General features: G+C 62.1%; 1 protein-coding gene across 1 annotated transcript; it reads left to right on the forward strand.

The window, feature by feature from the left end:
• The first annotated feature begins 1,727 nt into the window (after positions 1 to 1,727).
• Positions 1,728 to 16,482, forward strand: CCDC88B (coiled-coil domain containing 88B). The gene is made up of 27 exons (XM_052662275.1): positions 1,728 to 1,787; positions 2,117 to 2,259; positions 2,417 to 2,528; positions 2,600 to 2,669; positions 2,755 to 2,813; positions 2,914 to 2,997; positions 3,074 to 3,217; positions 3,415 to 3,560; positions 3,682 to 3,763; positions 3,928 to 4,086; positions 4,700 to 4,846; positions 5,134 to 5,242; positions 5,642 to 5,778; positions 6,093 to 7,193; positions 10,517 to 10,644; positions 10,722 to 10,839; positions 11,375 to 11,470; positions 11,571 to 11,711; positions 12,048 to 12,304; positions 12,630 to 12,773; positions 12,988 to 13,174; positions 13,329 to 13,474; positions 13,691 to 13,789; positions 13,987 to 14,153; positions 14,718 to 14,924; positions 15,054 to 15,122; positions 16,427 to 16,482. The coding sequence occupies exons 1-27, from the start codon at positions 1,728 to 1,730 to the stop codon at positions 16,480 to 16,482; spliced, it is 4,368 nt and encodes a 1,455-aa protein (XP_052518235.1).
• Positions 16,483 to 17,281: the final 799 nt, after the last annotated feature.

Raw genomic sequence — 17,281 nt, forward strand, 5'->3', positions numbered from 1 at the left:
GAGGCGGGATGCCTGTGCGGTTCCCTGTCAGCCCCTCCTGTGAGGTATCCGGAATTGAGAGAGCACTGTTCCCCACCCCCCCCCCCCCAATTCATAAGTGAAAGTGTGGAAGTGTTAGTCTCTCAGTCCTGTCCGATTCTCTGAGACCCCATGGACTGTGGCCCACCAGGCTCCTCTGTCCACGGGATTCTCTAGGCAAGAATACTGGAGTGGGTTGCCATTCCCTTCCCCAGGGGATCTTCCTGACCCGGGGATTGAACCCCCATCTTCTGCATTGCAGGCAGAAACCCACCAGTAGCCACTGGAGTCCTAAGGCAGCCATGCAGGACTGCAGAGCAGGCTGACTCTGGATTCCTGTGCTGCTGACAAGTCTGGTTCCCCTCCACTGGGAGCCCCCACCATTTGGAGCCTGGGGTTAAGAGTGCTCTGCTCTTGTCTCTGGGGTTTTCTTCCAGGCTGCTGACGCCCTTTCTGCAGGGTTGGATGCTTTTGAAGTGTAGGCACGTGCAGGCAATGACAATGATGTCAGGACTGCCGTCAGCTAGCCAGTGACTCTACCATGTAACCTGACTTTAGAGATTGAAATGTGAGAAATAAAGTGTCTGGAAATCAGTGAAACATGAATAATTTCTGGACTCCACACTTCCAGCTGCCACAGAACCCTTGCACATTCTGGTTGGGCCTCTGGGAATGCCCTTCCTTCATCCCCACGTCACCTGCTTATCCCAGTCATTCCTGATCTCAGCTGCACTGTCCCTGCCCTCCTCCCCACCATGTGTCTCCTGATCATCCCACTGAAGTCAAATCCCTTCCCTGTCAGAGCATGTAGCACAGCTGCAACGTTACCTTTTGGGGGTGTGTGCGACTTTCTGCATAGCTGTCTCCCCAGCGTGCTGTGCATCCCCCGGGGGCGGGGACAATGTGACTTTTTACTACATCTCGGTACCCAGCAGTGTCCCACACGGCGCCCCCTAGTGAGCAGTGGGGGAACTAGGGTATTCTGGTTTATCCCCAAGACATGCCACTGGTCTCTGCATTGAACTGCGTCCCTCAGATGCTGGACTCTAACCCACTTCTTTTACAGATGGGAAATCAAGGCTTGCGAGGTCACTAGCACATGGAGCAGACGTCCTGTCTCAGTCTGGTGTATAAAGAGGCTGGGGGAGGGTGGGGTCTGAGGAGGGGTACTCACTTCTGGTGGGGATTCAGAGGAGGCTTGACATGGGAGGCGGCCCCTCCCAAGAGTCACAGGTTGGGAGGGTGGTTTGGTAAGTTTGAGAAAGGAAAGGCAGGCAAGTTGGAAGACGCACTGCGGGTGCCTAGAGTCACCACATAAGGCCTGGAACCCTTTCTGGGGCCCTGGAAGATGCAGGGCTGAGGTTACTCTCTTCGGTTTCAAGTTGGGCATCCAAGGCCCAGATAAAGGGAGGACTCAACCGCCATTGTCCATGGAGGCAGGAGAGTGGTGGGCCTTGCTCCTGGGTGGCCCTGACTCCACCTTCCCCGGCTGACCTCTGGGCCGGCCCTGCCCGAGATGCTGGGAGGATGTGGAGTGGCGAAAGAGGGGCTGCGGCAGGACTCTGGGGGTGCATAGGCCCGCCAGCACCCGGAAGGAGGAAGCGGCACAGGGTGTCTGTGGCTGGGCCTGGGATCCCCCACTCGGGGACTTCCTCTTCCTCTCAGGGCAGGTGTAGCTGCCGCAGTAGGACCAACACCCTGACCCCGTCATGGATGGGGGCAAGGGGCCCAGGATCAGAGACTTCCTGAGTGGCAGCCTGGCCACCTGGGTGAGAGGGCAGTGGGAGGGGGGTCTGGGGAGAGGAAACGAGCAGCAGGGAGGGGCTGGTGTGGCGGTGGGGGGAGAGAGGGCAGAGTGGGGCGTTGGGGGTGGGAAAGGGGCTGAGGGGAGGGGTGGGCTCAAGTGGGGACAGAGAAGTCCAGGCAGCTGTGGGCAGGAAAAGGAGTCCGGACCCAGGGCCACTGGCATTCAGGGAACTGGTGAGGAGGGCGCAGGGCGCAGGGCGGCAGGTCAGAGGGGTTCAGGATTCACTCTGATGGTGAGGGTCTCCACCCCCTGCGCCTGGGCAGGCCAGATGACTCCTTTGTGTTCCCACAGGCGCTGGGACTAGCCGGGCTGGTGGGGGAGGCGGAGGAGCCGGAGGGGGAGGAGGAGGAGGAAGGAGAGGGGCCTCTGTGTCCGGAGAAGAGGTTCTTGCGTCTCAGCGATGGGGCCCTGCTCCTGCGGGTGCTGGGGATCATGTAAGGGGCATCAGAGGATGACCTGGGGTGGGGTGGGCCGTGAGGGGAGGGGGCCAGGCGGCCTGGGGGCAGGAGCCTGAGGGGTGGTTGGCAGAGCCTGCTTCAGGGGAGGCGGGTCCTCAGTCTTCCCTTCCACCGATTGCCCCTGTGCACACAGAGCTCCCAGTTCCCGAGGGGGCCCTCGAATGGTCAGAGGCCGTGACGACCCCACAGCCTGGCGGGTGTGGAACCTCAACCACCTGTGGGGCCGACTGAGGGACTTCTACCAGGTGAGGGGTCGGCAGGGGGAGGCTGTGCCCGGGGGAGGCCCATTTCTTATCACCCGCCCCCTCCACCCCAGGAGGAGCTGCAGCTGCTGATCCTGTCGCCGCCCCCAGACCTCCAGACGCTGGGCTTTGACCCCTTCTCAGGTGCTCTCTCCCACCACCCCTCCACCCCTTCCTGCTTCTACCCACTGTCCCTCCCCATTAACCCCTTGTGGCTTGTGCCCTGCAGAGGAGGCGGTGGAGGAGCTGGAAGGGATCCTTAGGCTACTGCTGGGGGCGTCAGTGCAGGTGAGCGGGGCAAGGCAGGGCAGGGTCCAGCTCTGGCTGCAGAGGGGGTGGGATGCCCTCTGGAGCCAGTCTCATCGCCCCCCTCCTCACCCTCCTGCAGTGCGAGCACCGGGAACTGTTCATCCGCCACATCCAGGGCCTCAGTCTGGAGGTCCAGAGCGAGTTGGCTGCTGCCATCCAGGAGGTACCATGACTTGGGCTGCCCTCCGGGACACCCGGCCCCCTTCTTCTTTGGCTGAACTGCTCTCTCTCGGTTCCAGGTGACCCAGCCAGGGGCGGGCTTGGTGCTGGTGCTAACTGGGCCAGAGCCTGGGGAGCTGGCGCCTCCGGAGCTGGAGATGCTGTCCCGGAGCCTGATGGGGACCCTGCTGAAGCTGGCACGGGAGCGCGACCTGGGGGCCCAGGTAGGGGGCGGCAGGTCAAGGAACAGGAGGACCATGGGATCCAGACATGTGGGGAAGGGGACACTGGGGTCCAGATGTGGGGCTGGGGCTGTGGGTCTTGGGTCCGTAGGGCTGCAACAGCCAGATTCAGCTTGGGTAATTGGGAGCAGATGTGGGGGTCCTGGGAAGGGCTGCTCCTGACCCTTGACCTCCCACAGCGGCTGGCCGAACTGCTGCTGGACCGTGAGCCTGCCCCCTTGTTGCCTGAGGCTCCCGCCAGGATTTCCTCGGATGGGGCCTCGCACCACTTGGCCCTGCAGCTGGCCAATGCCAAGGCCCAGCTGCGGCGCCTCCGGCAGGAGCTGTGAGTGCTGGGAGGGACCTGGGGGCAGGCGGCAGGATGGGGTCCCAGTTGGGATCAGGGCTGGAGGAAAAAGGCTGGAAGGGGCAGGTCCCCAGACCCCTCCTGCGTGCCTTCCCTCTAGCGAGGAGAAAGCCGAGCTGCTGCTGGATTCCCAAGCGGAGGTACAGGGCTTGGAGGCCGAAATCCGAAGGCTCCGCCAGGAGGTGCGCTCAGATGTCCCCAGTCATGGTCGCGCATTCCTTAACCCCTTCCCCGCACCTTCCCCGTACATTCCCCGTCCTCCTGCCTCCTCCAACCTGGTTCCTTCCCGTCCCAATCCCTCTGGCTGGCGGGTGGCCGGTCCTAACTCCGCACCCGTCTGGCTCAGGCCCAGGCGCTGACGGGACAGGCCAAGCGGGCGGAGCTGTACCGCGAGGAGGCAGAGTCGCTGCGGGAACGGGCGGGCCGCCTGCCCCGCCTGCAGGAGGAACTGCGACGCTGCCGAGAGCGCCTCCAGGCGGCCGAGGCCTGCAAGGGCCGGCTAGAGGTGAGGCGGGAGGCCGGGCTGCGGGGCTGGGGATAGGGTGGGCGTGGCCTCTGAGGGACAGGGTGGGCGTGGCCGCTGGGGACAGGGTGGGCCAAGAGAGGAGAGAGTTGGGCCAAGAGAGGAGAGAGTTTGGCCAAGAGTCAGGCCTTAGTGGAGGCCCCAGGTGTTGCTAGGATATCGGGGTGAAGGGGTGTCTGAGGATAGGCCCTTTGAAGGATGGGGCAGGTGGAGGGGAGCGGTAGGCAAGGTGGAGGTGTTAGGCAAGGCTAGGTCCTGGAGAGGAGGGTGGGAGCAGTAGGGGAGGCAGTGTCTAAAGCTGGGGAAGCACCACTTCCCCAGCACCTAGGCAGCGTCTAAAACACTAGGCTAAGTGGGGGCCTAGAAGGATGCCACCTTGGAAGGCCGTTTTTGAGAAGGGGCAGGACCTACACAGGAGAAGAGCGGGGCCCGGTGCTGGGGAAGTGGTCCCTGGAGAGAACTTGGAGGCGGAGGGGCAGATGGAGGGGAGAGGCGGGGCCTGGAGAGCCACTAGGGTGCAGGGTCAGATGGGGAGGGGAGCCTGGAGTGCGGGGAGGGGCGGGCATCCCGCCACTGGCTCTCTGCTCCCCACCAGGAGGAGCGGGTGCTCTCGGGGGCTCTGGAGGCCTCCAAGGCGCTGCTGGAGGAGCAGCTGGAGGCCGCTCAGGAGCGCTGTGCTCGGCTGCACGAGACCCAGCGCGAGAACCTGCTGCTGCGGACCCGGCTGGGCGAGGCCCACGCGGTGAGACCCGCGGTCACTCAGTGATCCGTGACCTCAGAGGCCCCAGGGTTCTTTGGTGGTCACTGATTCCTACTCCCTGTTTCCTCTGTGTATGTGTGCGTGCGCACTCAGTCATGTCTGACTCTGTGCGACCCCACAGACTCTAGCCTGCCAGGCTCCTCTGTCCATGGGATTCTCCAGGCAAGAATACTGCAGTGGGTTGCCATTTCCTTCCAGTGACCCTCTAGCGCCCACAGTGGGCCTGGCCGTAGCGGGGAGGGCTTGCCTGACCCTGCTCTCCCTTCTAGGAGCTGGACTCCCTGCGGCATCAGGTGGACCAGCTTGCAGAAGAGAATGTGGAGCTGGAACTGGAGCTTCAGCGGAGCCTGGAGCCCCCCCCGGGTTCCCCTGGGGAAGGTGAGCAGGGCCCCAAGCGGCAGGGCTGCGGGAGCTGCTTCTGTTTCCTGTAGCTATTGAGGCTTCCCTGCTGGCTCAGACAGTAAAGAATGTCTGCAGTGCAAGAAACCCAGGTTCATTCCCGAGGCTGGGAAGATCCCCTGGAGAAGGAAATGGCTACCCACTCCAGTAGCCTTACCTGGAGCATCCCGTGGACAGAGGAGCCTGGTGGGCGACAGACCAAGGGGTCACAGAGTCAGACACGACTGAGCAACTAACACTTTCCCTCTTTTGCTTCATAGTGGGGTTGGCTTCTGGTTCCATCCCCTTCCCCCAGGTCTGGTGTCAGGGGCGGGGGTGTATGTGAGGAGTCCCAAGGGAGCAGAGTGGACTTTGCTGACCTCATCTCCCACACCCTAGAACCCCTGCCCGGAGTGGCTCCCTCGCTACATGATGAAGTGAGGGAGGCAGAGGCTGGGCGGCTGCGGACCCTGGAGCGGGAGAATCAGGAGCTTCGAGGCCTGCTCCGGGTGCTGCAGAGGCAGCCAGGTGGCCAGGTGAGTCCCCTCCAACCATCAGCAGGCCCTTCCTGGCCACCTCCTCTGGGTTTGGCCATCCCTCTCATGTGCTCTCATGAAAAGACCCTGTGCTCTCATTTGAAAAGACCCTGATGCTGGGAAAGATTGAAGGTGGGAGGAGAAGGGGATGACAGAGGATGAGATGGTTGGGTGGCATCACCGACTCAATGGACGTGAGTTTGAGTAAACTCTGGGAGTTGGTGATGGACAGGGAGGCCCTGCGTGCTGCAGTCCATGGGGTTGCAAAGAGTCAGACATGACTGAGTGACTGAACTGAACTCATGTTCCCTCAGCCCCGCCTACTGGAGGAGCAGAATGAAGACTCGGCGGTTCGAGAGCCAGAATCAGCTCCGCAGACTTGCCTGGCCTCAGCCCCTGGCCCCCAGGCCTTCGCTGCTCAGGCAGTGGATGAAGGCTCCCAGGCTTCGGACCCCGCTCCCCTGGCATTTGAGTCAGCCCTCGAGGGGTCGGCATCTGATCTGGACCCACAGGTGGTGGAGAGGCCTCTCCAGATGGATGTCGTGGTCTCTGCAGACTCCATGCCCCAGGAGTCAGACCCTGACGCAGAGGCACAGGAGTTCCCGAAGAAGGCTGGCCTGGGAGCCCCTCTCCGGACCCCTGCCTCTGTGACCCCACCTCAGGCCCAGCTGTCTCTGGGAGGAGAGACTGGGGAGTCGGTGCCAGAGGCCCTGAGGGTGAGACAGGAGGACCCAGAGAGCAAGCCGGGACCCTCGGAGATCAGCCTGTGTGTGCAGTTGGAGGAGCAGGGGACCCTAGACCAGAGGCTGGACCTACCCGAGGGGCAAACAGAGGCCAGAGAGCATGAACAGAGGTTGGGGGGGTTGGTCGGGGATGCAACCCAACGAAAGTCACAGAAGAAACTGGAAGGGGGTCCTGAAGTCCGGACCCGGGAGGCACAGGCCCCCGAGGAGATCCTGGTCAGTGGTGTCCCCAAGCGGGAGGCCCTTCAGGAGGAGGCAGCGCGGCTGAAGCGAGAGGCTGAGGCACTTCGAGCAGAGCTGGAGGCCCAAGCCCGGAGGCTGGAGGCCCGAGGCACGGAGGCTGCCCGCCTCTTGGAGGAGCTGGCTCAGGCCCGGAGGGCAGAGGCTGAGGCCCACCGGGAGGTGGAGGTCCAGGCCCTGGAGCTAGCCCGGTTGCGGGAGGCAGTGGAGTCTTCTGCCCGGGAGCTGGAGGCTGCATCACGGGAGCGAGAGGCACTGGCGGAGGCCCTGGCAGCAGCTGGCCGCGAGCGGAGGCAGTGGGAGCGAGAGGCGCCCAGGCTGCGGGCCCGGGCCGAGGAGGCCGAGGAGCGGCTGCACGTGCTGGAGGGTGAGGGCCGCCAGCACCTGGAGGAGGCTGAGACGCAGCGCCGGGAGAGGCAGGCCCTCCAGGAGGTATGGTGGGGGTCATGGCCAGGAGACAGGGTTCCAGGCCAGCTGCCAGGGTTTGGGGATTATTAATTTCATCGGCAGCCACTGAGTACCCAGCACTGAGCTGGGGCTGGAGAGGTAAGGGCAAAGTCCACTCGCGCCTCCCAAATGCGCACCTGGCCTGGGACTAGGGCAGATGTCCCCTGCCTTTGATGGGTGGCTGTAGGAGATGGTGGGCGTGGAACTAGATGGCCTGGGTGAAAATCCTGACTCTCTGACTGTGGCAGTTTACTCAGTTGCACCCCAGTGCCTCCCTCTGTAAAATGGGGGTGCTCTTCATAGTTGCCTTCCTGGGGCTTTGGAAGTCCGATGGAAATAGTGGTGTGAAGAGTCTAGTTCATGGTGGGCAAAGGCTCAAGATACATTGGTTGTCATGGGCAGAGTGCTTTGCAATCCATGGGAACGGGAACTGATGCCAGGGTCGGGGCAGGGAGGCTTCGGGGAGGGTTCTAAGGAAAGATCGAGATCTCACTAGGTGGGGAAGGATATTTCATCCAGGGGGAACAGCAAGTGCAAAGACTTGAAGGTATTAGAGATGCTCAGGGACCCGGGCAACATGGGGGTAGGTGGAGAAGTGTGTCAGGCCAGTTTTGTGGGTATTGGTACTTCATCCCCAGATGGGGAAATTCACCCAAGGGTGTGGGCCGACCTATGTGATGCTGCATTTGGGGAGAGTCACCTTGGTGTACAAGGGGACCTGGGGCCGTAGGAAGGCAGTGCCCGTGGTCAAGGTGGCAGGTGAGAGAATTCCCTGGTGGTCCAGTGGACTCTGTGCCTGCAGTACAGGGAGCAGAGGTTCAATCCCTGGTCAGGGAACTAAGATCCTGCAAGTTTCATGGCGTGGCAAAAAAAAGAAAGAAAAAGAAGTGGCAGGTGTGGCTGGCCAGAGCTGGGATGGGAGTTGGAGAAGAGAGAAAACCTGGAAACCCCTGTATTCATTCATTCGAGCATGTTTGCAGGCATCTTCTTGGCACCAGGCCCTGTACTAGGCAGCCAGCACTCGCAGCCTCTGGGAGACACTCACCCTCACAATCTGGGGTGGAGACAGGACTGTGCGGGGAGCCGTAGGGGTCTAGGAAGCACGCTGGACTCAGGCTGGGGCTCATCAGGGAAGGCTTCCTGGAGGAGGAGAGAGAATGGCAATGAGCCAGGAGGAGGAGCAGGCCCGTTTGCAGGGGTGGAGTGTGAGGCAGGGAGTGGAGCGAGGTGGCATGAAGACTTCCTTAAGCAGGTTTCCTATTGGGCAAGGCTTCATCTTCCTCCTGAGCAAAGGAAGGAGTTGCAGCTGTTTTCACGAGGATGACAAGGAGTCAGTGGAGGGTATAATGTGAGCAGAGTGGTCAGATCTGCAGGTCTGGAGGCCCCTCAGGGGAAGCAGAAGAGACCATGAGGCAAGGGGATGGGTGTCCGGGCCAGTGCGGCCCAGGGCTGGGGCGAGGGTATGCTGCGGCATGCGCGTGTGTTCAGTCATGTCTGACCCTTTGTGACCCCACGGACTGTAGCTCGCCAGGCTCTTCTGTCCATGGAAGCTTCCAGGCAAGAATACTGGAGTGGGTTGCCACTTCCTACTCCAGGGGATCTTCCCGACCCAGGGATTAAACCTGCATCTCTTGCATCTCCTCCATTGGCAGCAGATTCTTTACCATTGGTACCACTTGGGAAGTATCAAATCTTCTGGAAGCTGAGCAGTTTCCTTGTTACACAGAGCAGGACACTGAGGTTCAGAGAGGAGAAGTTATTTGCTCCGAGACACCTCCTGATGGTGAGGAGTCAGGAACATGCTGTTGGCTTGGTCTGGGGCGTGTGAGAATTGAGAGTGTGGGTGAGAGGGTAAGGCCAAGAGCTTGTCTCTGGGGTCCACTCTGTAGGAGCTGAGAGATGCTGGCAGATAGATCTGGGTTATAGCTCAGCTCCCCTACTCAGCTGTGTGGCTTGGGGCCAGTTACTCCTCTCTGAGTCTCCGTTTCGTTACCTGTAAAACCAGAATAAAAATGATACCTATGTCACAAGATCCTGTAAGATAATGAACGCAGAATGCTTGGGGCAGCACCTGGCACTCAGTATGGGCTTAATCAGTGGAGAGGGAATGCCAGCCAGTGGGTAGGGAAGAGCCGGTAGGGCTGGCTGGCCAAAAGAGCTGGCTCTGAGGACCAAGAGGGTGGAAGACATCAAGGACAAAAGGGAACTTTGTGAGATTTCCTGGAGGAGCAGTTCCTGGTGATAACTGGGTGTGGTGCAGGAGGAGGTGGCTGGCCAGGGGAGGAAGGTGAGGGAACCAGGGGCCAAGGGGGTTGTCCAAGAGGGCCTCCCCACTGCAGGGTCGGTGGGGGCGAAGGCACAGTGGGTGGAGCCCTGGGGGCTGTGGCCAGGGCCTGGAGGGGGCAGGGCAGGGGTCCCGCCTGAGATGCAGGTCTTTGTGGGCATCCCTGTTCTCCGTCCTGGGGCTCTTGTGGCTGGGGGCTGTGGGCATCAAGGCCTCATGGGACTTTTAGTTTTTCAGCAAGAGGCAGTAGCCACCTGGAAGTGCAGTGACCCTAGGGGCTGGCCCGGGTGGAGTTGCTAAGCCAGGAAGACCAGAGCAAAGATGGGTAGGCTCCATTTCCAAGGGCAGGACTTGGTGGGCGGTTGTCATGGTTGGCCCTTCCCCATGGTTTCATCCTGCTGGAGCCCCTCCACCCCCACCCTGAACCTCAGAATGGTTCGACCTACCACTCTGGGGGCGGGGGCCACAGGCCAGAGCGGGTCTCCTACCCACTTCCTCAATGGTATGGCCCAACCGCCAAAGGCCTGGCCAGCAGCAAGCATCCTGGCCCTCCCCTTCCCAGCTCCCACTGTGGTTAGGCCTGGCCTTTACCAGGTTCCTGCCCTTTGTGGCCGTCCCCCTGTGGCTGAGAGTACTCTCCAGACCCGCCGCCTCTGAGCACCTCTTCCCCTCACCTGCCCGGTGTGGCCTCAGCACTCAGGGAGCATCCAGCTGTCACTGGGCACATGAGGAACCATGGATTCAAAGAGGTGAAGACATGTGCCCAGCGAGTGTCTCTGAGCCCTGGCCCAGGGGCTCCCCTCACTCCCTGGCAGGCTTATAATCCCCGGCTCTCTCATACCCACTCTGCAAGGCCATCAGGCTTTGCTCCCATTTTACAGATCGGGGCGTAGAGGCCCAGAGAGTTAAAGATATTTGCTCAGGGTGACAGATCAAGGACAGAAGGCCAGGTCTCCTGACGCTCAGGCCTGGTGAGGGTGGTGGTTTACCCTTCTGGCCCTGAGTCTGCTCTGCCTGCCCTCAGGAGCTGGAGAAGGCTGTGGTGCGGGGCCGGGAGCTGGGGGCCCGACTGGAGCGTCTGCAGAATGAGCTGGAACGGGCAGCCCTGGAACGCCAGGAATTTCTGCGGGAACAGGAGTTCCAGCACCAGAGGTGGGGCACTCTCCAAGGGGCAGAGAGGGGCAGGTAAAGACTTGGGGAGGGCTGGGTGCTAAGACTTCTCCCGGCAGGTACCAGGGCCTGGAGCAGCGGCTGGAAGCTGAGCTGCAGGCGGCGGCCACCAGCAAGGAGGAGGCACTGATGGAGCTCAGAAAGAGGGCCCTGCAGTTGGAGGACGAGCTGTTCAAGGTGAGGCCATTGCCCGGGTTCCTGGGGCCTGAGCCCACCACTGTCTCCATCCTCGGTTAGGTATTTCAGGGCCCCCCTCTCGTCTCGCCCCTCAGTTCTTGGCCAGTCGCTTGCCTTGCGCGCCCTTTCAGGGTCTCTAGGAAGAAGCGCTGTGCTGGGAGCCTCTGCCCAGGCCTTGTTGCTTCCATTCTTCAACCTGACTGAGCCTGGCTGCTTGACTCTGAGGCACCTGCTGTGTCTCTCCTGCGGGGCCCCCACCACTTCCTGAGCTCAGCGCCAACAGTCATAAATTAGGGATCATTTCTGACTCTCTTGTTGCACACCGGCTCAGCCCTGGTGTGGTGCGGGCCCCGTACCAGGCTGCCACTGCCCTCGGGGGGCTCGCTGTCCACTTGGGAAGGAGACAAGAACATAGCCAGTGGGCCCCCAGCAGACTGCCCAGCTGGCAGCTGTGGGATTGCCAGGGGAGATTTGTTGGGCTGCCCCCAGACCCCTGCGATGCCCTCGTGTGACCTCCCAGGGTCTCTCCTTACAGCTGCGCCAGGGTGCCGCGGGACTGGGGCCCCAGGAGCAAACGGAGCTCAAGGGCACGGAGGCCCAGAGCATGCGGCTCATCGAGGTGGAGCGCAGTGTGAGTGTCAGGCTGTGGTGGGCGCGGGGCTGGGGGGGCAGGGGGCAGTGCCCCAGAGACCCGGGCCCCTGCTAATCACCCCCCTCCCACCCCCCAACAGAATGCCACGCTGGCAGCTGAGAAGGCTGCTCTGCAGGGCCAGCTGCAGCACCTGGAGGGGCAGCTGGGGAGCCTGCAGGAACGCGCCCAGGAGCTGCTGCTGCAGAGTCAGCGGGCCCAGGAGAACAGCAGCCGGCTGCAGGTGGGCCCGGCCCCCCATCCCGTCCTGCCCACGGCCCTCCCCCTGACCCCTGCTCCTACGCCTGCCGGCCTCCAGCCCCGCATCAGTGCCCCTTTCACCGCCTCTCGAGGAGCCCTCCCCTCCATCCCCGGCCATCTGTCCCTCTGGCTTTCCCTGCCCCGACCCCGGCCCCATCTGTCCCGTCCTAGCCTTGTGCCACTGGCCCTTGGCCCCCACCCGATGGCTCTCTCTCCTTTCCTCCGCCTTCTGCCTTCTGCCCCCTGTCCCTTACCCCCCTTTCCAGCCTGGGATGGCCCCCCACAGCAGCCCCTCACCCCGCTCTCCCCTCTGGCCTAGGCAGAGAAGTCTGTACTGGAGACCCAGGGCCAGGAGCTGCACAGGAAGCTGGGGCTGCTGGAGGAGGAGGTGCAGGCGGCGCGGCGCTCCCAGGAGGAGACCCGCGGGCAGCAGCAGGCCCTGCTGCGGGACCACGAGGCCCTGGCACAGCTGCAGCGGCGGCAGGAGGCTGAGCTGGAGGGGCTGCTGGCCCGGCACCGCGACCTCAAGGCCAACATGCGGGCGCTGGAGCTGGCCCATCGGGAGCTGCAGGGCCGGTGAGCAGCCTCCTCCAAACTCGCAGCTCCTCTCCCGGGTACCCCTTGTCCGCCCAGAGCAGGCTCCCTGTTCCCTGGGAACCACCAGCAGGCCCCTCTCCCTGGCTGTGCCCCTTGTGCGGCAGGGCTCTCTGCACTTCCAGGGTGGGTTCACCCTGGAGCTTCATCGGTGGTCCGGAGTGGTGGGCACCCAGCACAGCATTCTGCCCTGTGGCTTTGCCCCCTGGGGCCTATGCTTAGGAGACGGAGGACTTCCAGATGGTCCAGCTGCCTGCTTGCCCTGGCCCTGGTCCTTGCAGCCCCCTGAGCCCCTGGTTCATCGCAGGCACGAACAGCTGCAGGCCCAGAGGGCCAACGTGGAGGCGCAGGAGGTGGCCCTGCTGGCAGAGCGTGAACGCCTGGTGCAGGATGGGCATCGGCAGCGGGGCCTGGAGGAGGAGCTCCGGAGGCTGCAGAGCGAGCATGACAGGTACCAGCCCGGGTACAGCCCCTCCCCTCCTCGGCCAGTTCTCAGTGTTCCCATCTGCGAAGTGGGTTGATGGTGATTTAGTCCCTTTCCCCACGGGGTCCCGCTTTGCCTCCTCTCCTCATCGTGGTTCCTCTGCCATCATGAAGGGCCCAGTTGAGGTGGGCCGGGGGGGTGGGGTGTTCCTCTTGGAGAGCAGGTCTCCCTGCCTCTGCAGGGCTCAGATGCTGCTGGCGGAGGTGTCCCGGGAGCGTGGGGAGTTACAGGGGGAACGCGGGGAGCTGCGGGGCCGGCTGGCGAGGCTGGAGCTGGAGCGGGCACAGCTGGAGGCCCAGAGCCAGCGACTGCGGGAGTCCAACCAGCAGCTGGACTTGAGTGCCTGCCGGCTGACCACGCAGTGCGAGGTGTGGTGAGGGGTGGGTGGCAGCGGAGGGAGGGCGGCTGGAGGGGAGGGTGGGGTTGGAAAGAGCCAGAATCGGGTGGAAGGCAGCTGCCCTGAGCCCGGTTAAGCGTCCCCCACCGCCCCCGCTTGTTTGTCCTGCCGTCTGCCTGTGACAGCTGTTGACAGAGCTCCGGAGCGCCCAGGAAGAGGAGAACCGGCAGCTGCTGGCCGAGGTGCAGGCGCTGAGCAGGGAGAACCGGGAGCTCCTGGAGCGCAGCCTGGAAAGCCGGGACCACCTGCATCGCGAGCAGCGCGAGTACCTGTGAGGGGCTGCAGGGGCCGGTGTGGCTGCCCCTTGGGACCTCTATGGGCGATTCCCTGGGAAGGCCTGGGGAAAAGAGGAGGCTGACCCTCCCGGGGGCTCGGGCAGCACGGTGTATCAACCCATCCTGGGGCATGTTGCTGTTTAACCAGCAGGGGTGTACCTTGCGTTCATGCCCAGGCCTCAAGCCCACCTCCTCCTTCCCCATCCTCCCAGGGACCAGCTCAACGCCCTGCGCCGGGAGAAGCAGAAGCTGGTGGAGAAAATCATGGACCAGTACCGCGTGCTGGAGCCTGGGCCCCTGCCCCGGACGAAGTGAGCAGGCCCCTCCACCCTGGTGGGCCGGAGGTGTTCCCTACCTCGCCCCTGCCCTGCCGTGCCCTCTGAGCCCTGGCCTAGCCCGGGTCCAGGCCCGAGTGAGGGTTGGCCTGGCCTCTGCCACCCCCGACATGGCCCTCTTGTCCTCCTTCCTCCCTGGCCTGACCCCGCCTCTTGTGCCCTCTTGCCCCCAGGAAGGGCAGCTGGCTGGCAGACAAGGTGAAGAGGCTGATGCGGCCCCGGCGGGAGGGGGGCCCCCACGGGGGGCCGCGCCTGGGGGCCGATGGGGCTGGCAGCACTGAGAGCCTGGGGGGCCCCCCAGAGACGGAGCTCCCTGAGGGCAGGGAGGCGGATGGGACAGGTGGGTCTGGGGCCCCCGCTGTCCCCAGGGGCTTGCCAGTGCCCCTGGTCTTCCTGTGTGGCTTGCGCACGTGTTCCCTACTGGCCTTTCCTGCTGCAGCTCCCTCCCCCTGCCGCCGCCCTCCCCTCTATCAGATGGTTCTGGTGACTCTCTGCCCTGGGTCCCTGCTGTGTCCCTCTTGGCTGGCACCTCCCTCCCGCCTGCACTGCCACCCACCCAGTCCTACCCATCCAGAGCGGTGCCTAGGACCTCGGAGCAGCAGGGACTTTAGTCAGAGATCACTTATCCCAGACAGCAGACGAGGAAGCCGAGGCCCAGGGAGGGGAAGCATCTTGCCCAAGGTCACACAGTGAGTTAGTGTCAGAGCCAGCACAGGGTCCTGCCTCCAGTCGCCACCTCTATTCATTCAACCTTGCCCGCCCCCACTCCCAGCCCCCATCTCTGCAGCCTCGTGTCCCCTGTGGCACCCATGCGGCTTCCTCCTGACAGGCCCGCCCCCGCCCCCGCTCCCCCCAGCCCTCCCGGCGCTGCTTGGACACCTCTCCCCGCCTGTGCCTCTTGCAGGGTCCCCCTCACCGGCACCCATGCGCCGGGCACAGAGCTCCCTGTGTCTGCGGGATGAGACACTGGCGGGTGGGCAGCGGCGAAAACTCAGCTCAAGATTCCCCGTGGGGCGAAGCTCTGAGTCATTCAGTCCTGGGGACACCCCCCGGCAGCGATTCCGACAGCGGCGCCCAGGGCCCCTGGGGGCACCCGGCTCCCATGGCAAAGGTGAGGGAGAAGGGTCCCTGGGGGCCCTCTGGCTCCTTGGGGGAGGGGGCTTCCCTCCTGGCTCCTGTGTCTCCATCCTGCTGCCTCTGTTCTGGCCCTCATGGCTCAGTGGCCACCTTGTGCCCCCAGGACCTGGCGTGGGATGGGGCGGCTCCATCGAGACCCTGGCGGAACACGAAGCAGATGCCAACAGAGAGAGTGAGTGAGGGCCTGGGAGGAAGGCGGGTGTTTGCCCTTCCTGGGCCCCTGGCAGGCCTCATTCACCCATTCACTCATTTGACCATGAGCCTTTCTGGAATGCCAGGTGACGTGTTACTTGGGAATATAACAGAGAACGTTCTGGTATGGGGAGCTGGGAGACAGCTCATGATATGCATAAAAATAATTATCTACAATAGCTTGTCCAACAGAACTATGATGTGAGCTCCATGTGTGATTTAAAATGTTTAGGTAGCCTCATCAGAGGATCTTTGCGACCCCCATGGACTGTAGTCTGCCAGCCTCCTCCGTCCATGGGATTTCCCAGGCAAGGATACTGGCATAGGTTGCCATTTCCTTTTCCAGGGGATCTTCCTGGCCCAGGGATCAAACCTGGGTCTCCCGCATTGCAGGCAGACTCTTTACCACCTGAGCCACCAGGGAAACCCCCATCAGAGGAAGTAATGAGACATGTAAAATTAATTAATATTAGCATATTAATTGGAGAAGAAAATGGCAACCCACTCCAGTGTTCTTGCCTGGAGAATCCCAGGGACGGGGTGGGGGGGCCTGGTGGGCTGCTGTCTATGGGGTCACACAGAGTCGGACATGACTGAAGCAACTTAGCAGCAGCAGTAGCAGCATATTAATATATAAATATATGGTATATATTCAATATACTATATATTATATATATTTAATACATTTAATAAATTATACATCAATACACCAACATACTCTATTAATACATATTAATATTGATATTATATATTAATATATTTCAATATCAGCATATATTAATATTAGAATAGTAATATATTTTGTTTAACTCAGTATGCCTAAACTATTACCATTTTAGACATGTAGTCAGTGTAAAAAATCCTTAATGAGCTAGTTCATTTTTTTCACACTTAAGTCTGAAGTCCAGTGGTATTTTACACCCAAGCACACTGCAGTTCAGACTGGCCGCATCGCAGGTGCCCAGTCCTGTCCTGGGGAGCTCAGCCCTACAGTATTAGGAGGTGACAGTGTCCTGGGGAAAAAAAGGAGAGCAGGGTGGGTGAGATCAGGAGCCCCGGGTGGGCAGGTGGCAAGGTCAGGTAGGGAGCTCAGGGCAGGCCTCCGAGAGGAGGTGAAGCTGAAGCAAAGGCTTGGAGGTGAGGGTGTGTCCTGTCCATGTGTCTGGGGAATTGAGTTCCTGGCAGAGGGAAGAGCTGAAGCGAAGGCATGGTATGTTCGAGGCCTGGCCAGGCGGCTGGGAGCCCCTTGGAGAGGGTAAGCCTGAGCTGAGCTTTTCCCTCTAGGCCTCGAGGTACAGGAACCGGAGAAGCGAACTCTCGCCCCTTCTCTCAGCCAGTGACACCGCATGGATGGAGAGCTTGGGAGCGGAGTGTTCTCAGCACTGGAGTCTCAGTGGGGACCCCAGGCAGCCCAAGAATGTGGGGAGGCAGGGCACTCACGGCGAGTCCTTGGACAAGGAGACCTGGGCCCCCGGATCCTCCACGGCCTGCACTGGGGGCCGGAGCTGGAGCTGGGACGAGTTTGTGGACAGGGGGGAAGGCTGGCCCCCACAAACAGCTCACTGTTGGGGCTCGGCCCTGCAGCTGTCCCTGAGGAGGCGGTCCCCGGGGAAGCTCTCAGCTGAGGGAGGCAAGCAGGAGTGGGCAAGAGAGCCCCCAGCCCGGCCCAGGAGGGGAGCCAAGGACCATTCCCTGAGGACGGTGACCTCAGTCCATTTCTGAACCTTGGCTCAGATGTGAGGGACAGGAGAATAAAACTGGGATGCAGCCACTTACTCTGCGCTCTTTGTCTACCGGCCACAGCCAGGAGCCACTCGCTGCCAGGGACGTGGGGCCTGGAGTTCTCTGCTGACAGGGGCCTGGTAGCTATTGGCTTCCTTGCCCTGCATGGGGCAGCAAAGGGCTTTCCTCAGGGGAGGGGCCGGTTGGGCTGGTGGGGAGGCTCTGAGCGGCCAGCAGTGGGTGGGGGTCTGGGCCTGGGCTCCTGAGAGGGGGCAGTGAAATACTCAGAGGGCCTGCGCCCACCCTGTCCTGCACCCCCTTCTCTCCTTTTACTGCTTCCTGCCTCCTCATCCTCTCATCTCCACCCCTTTGGGGCTGAGCCCCTCCCCAGGGAGTTTACAGCCTGGGGGCAGTGAG

The sequence above is a fragment of the Budorcas taxicolor genome, chromosome 25 (genome assembly GCF_023091745.1).
Source record: "Budorcas taxicolor isolate Tak-1 chromosome 25, Takin1.1, whole genome shotgun sequence".
Classification (NCBI taxonomy): Eukaryota; Metazoa; Chordata; class Mammalia; order Artiodactyla; family Bovidae; genus Budorcas; species Budorcas taxicolor.

Coding starts and splice junctions, on each gene's coding strand:
- CCDC88B (XM_052662275.1), top strand. CDS start 1,728: ATGGATGGGGGCAAGGGGCCCAGGATCAGAGACTTCCTGAGTGGCAGC. Junction 2,998..3,073: donor TGGCTGCTGCCATCCAGGAG/GTACCATGACTT, acceptor TCTCGGTTCCAG/GTGACCCAGCCAGGGGCGGG. Junction 5,779..6,092: donor AGAGGCAGCCAGGTGGCCAG/GTGAGTCCCCTC, acceptor ATGTTCCCTCAG/CCCCGCCTACTGGAGGAGCA.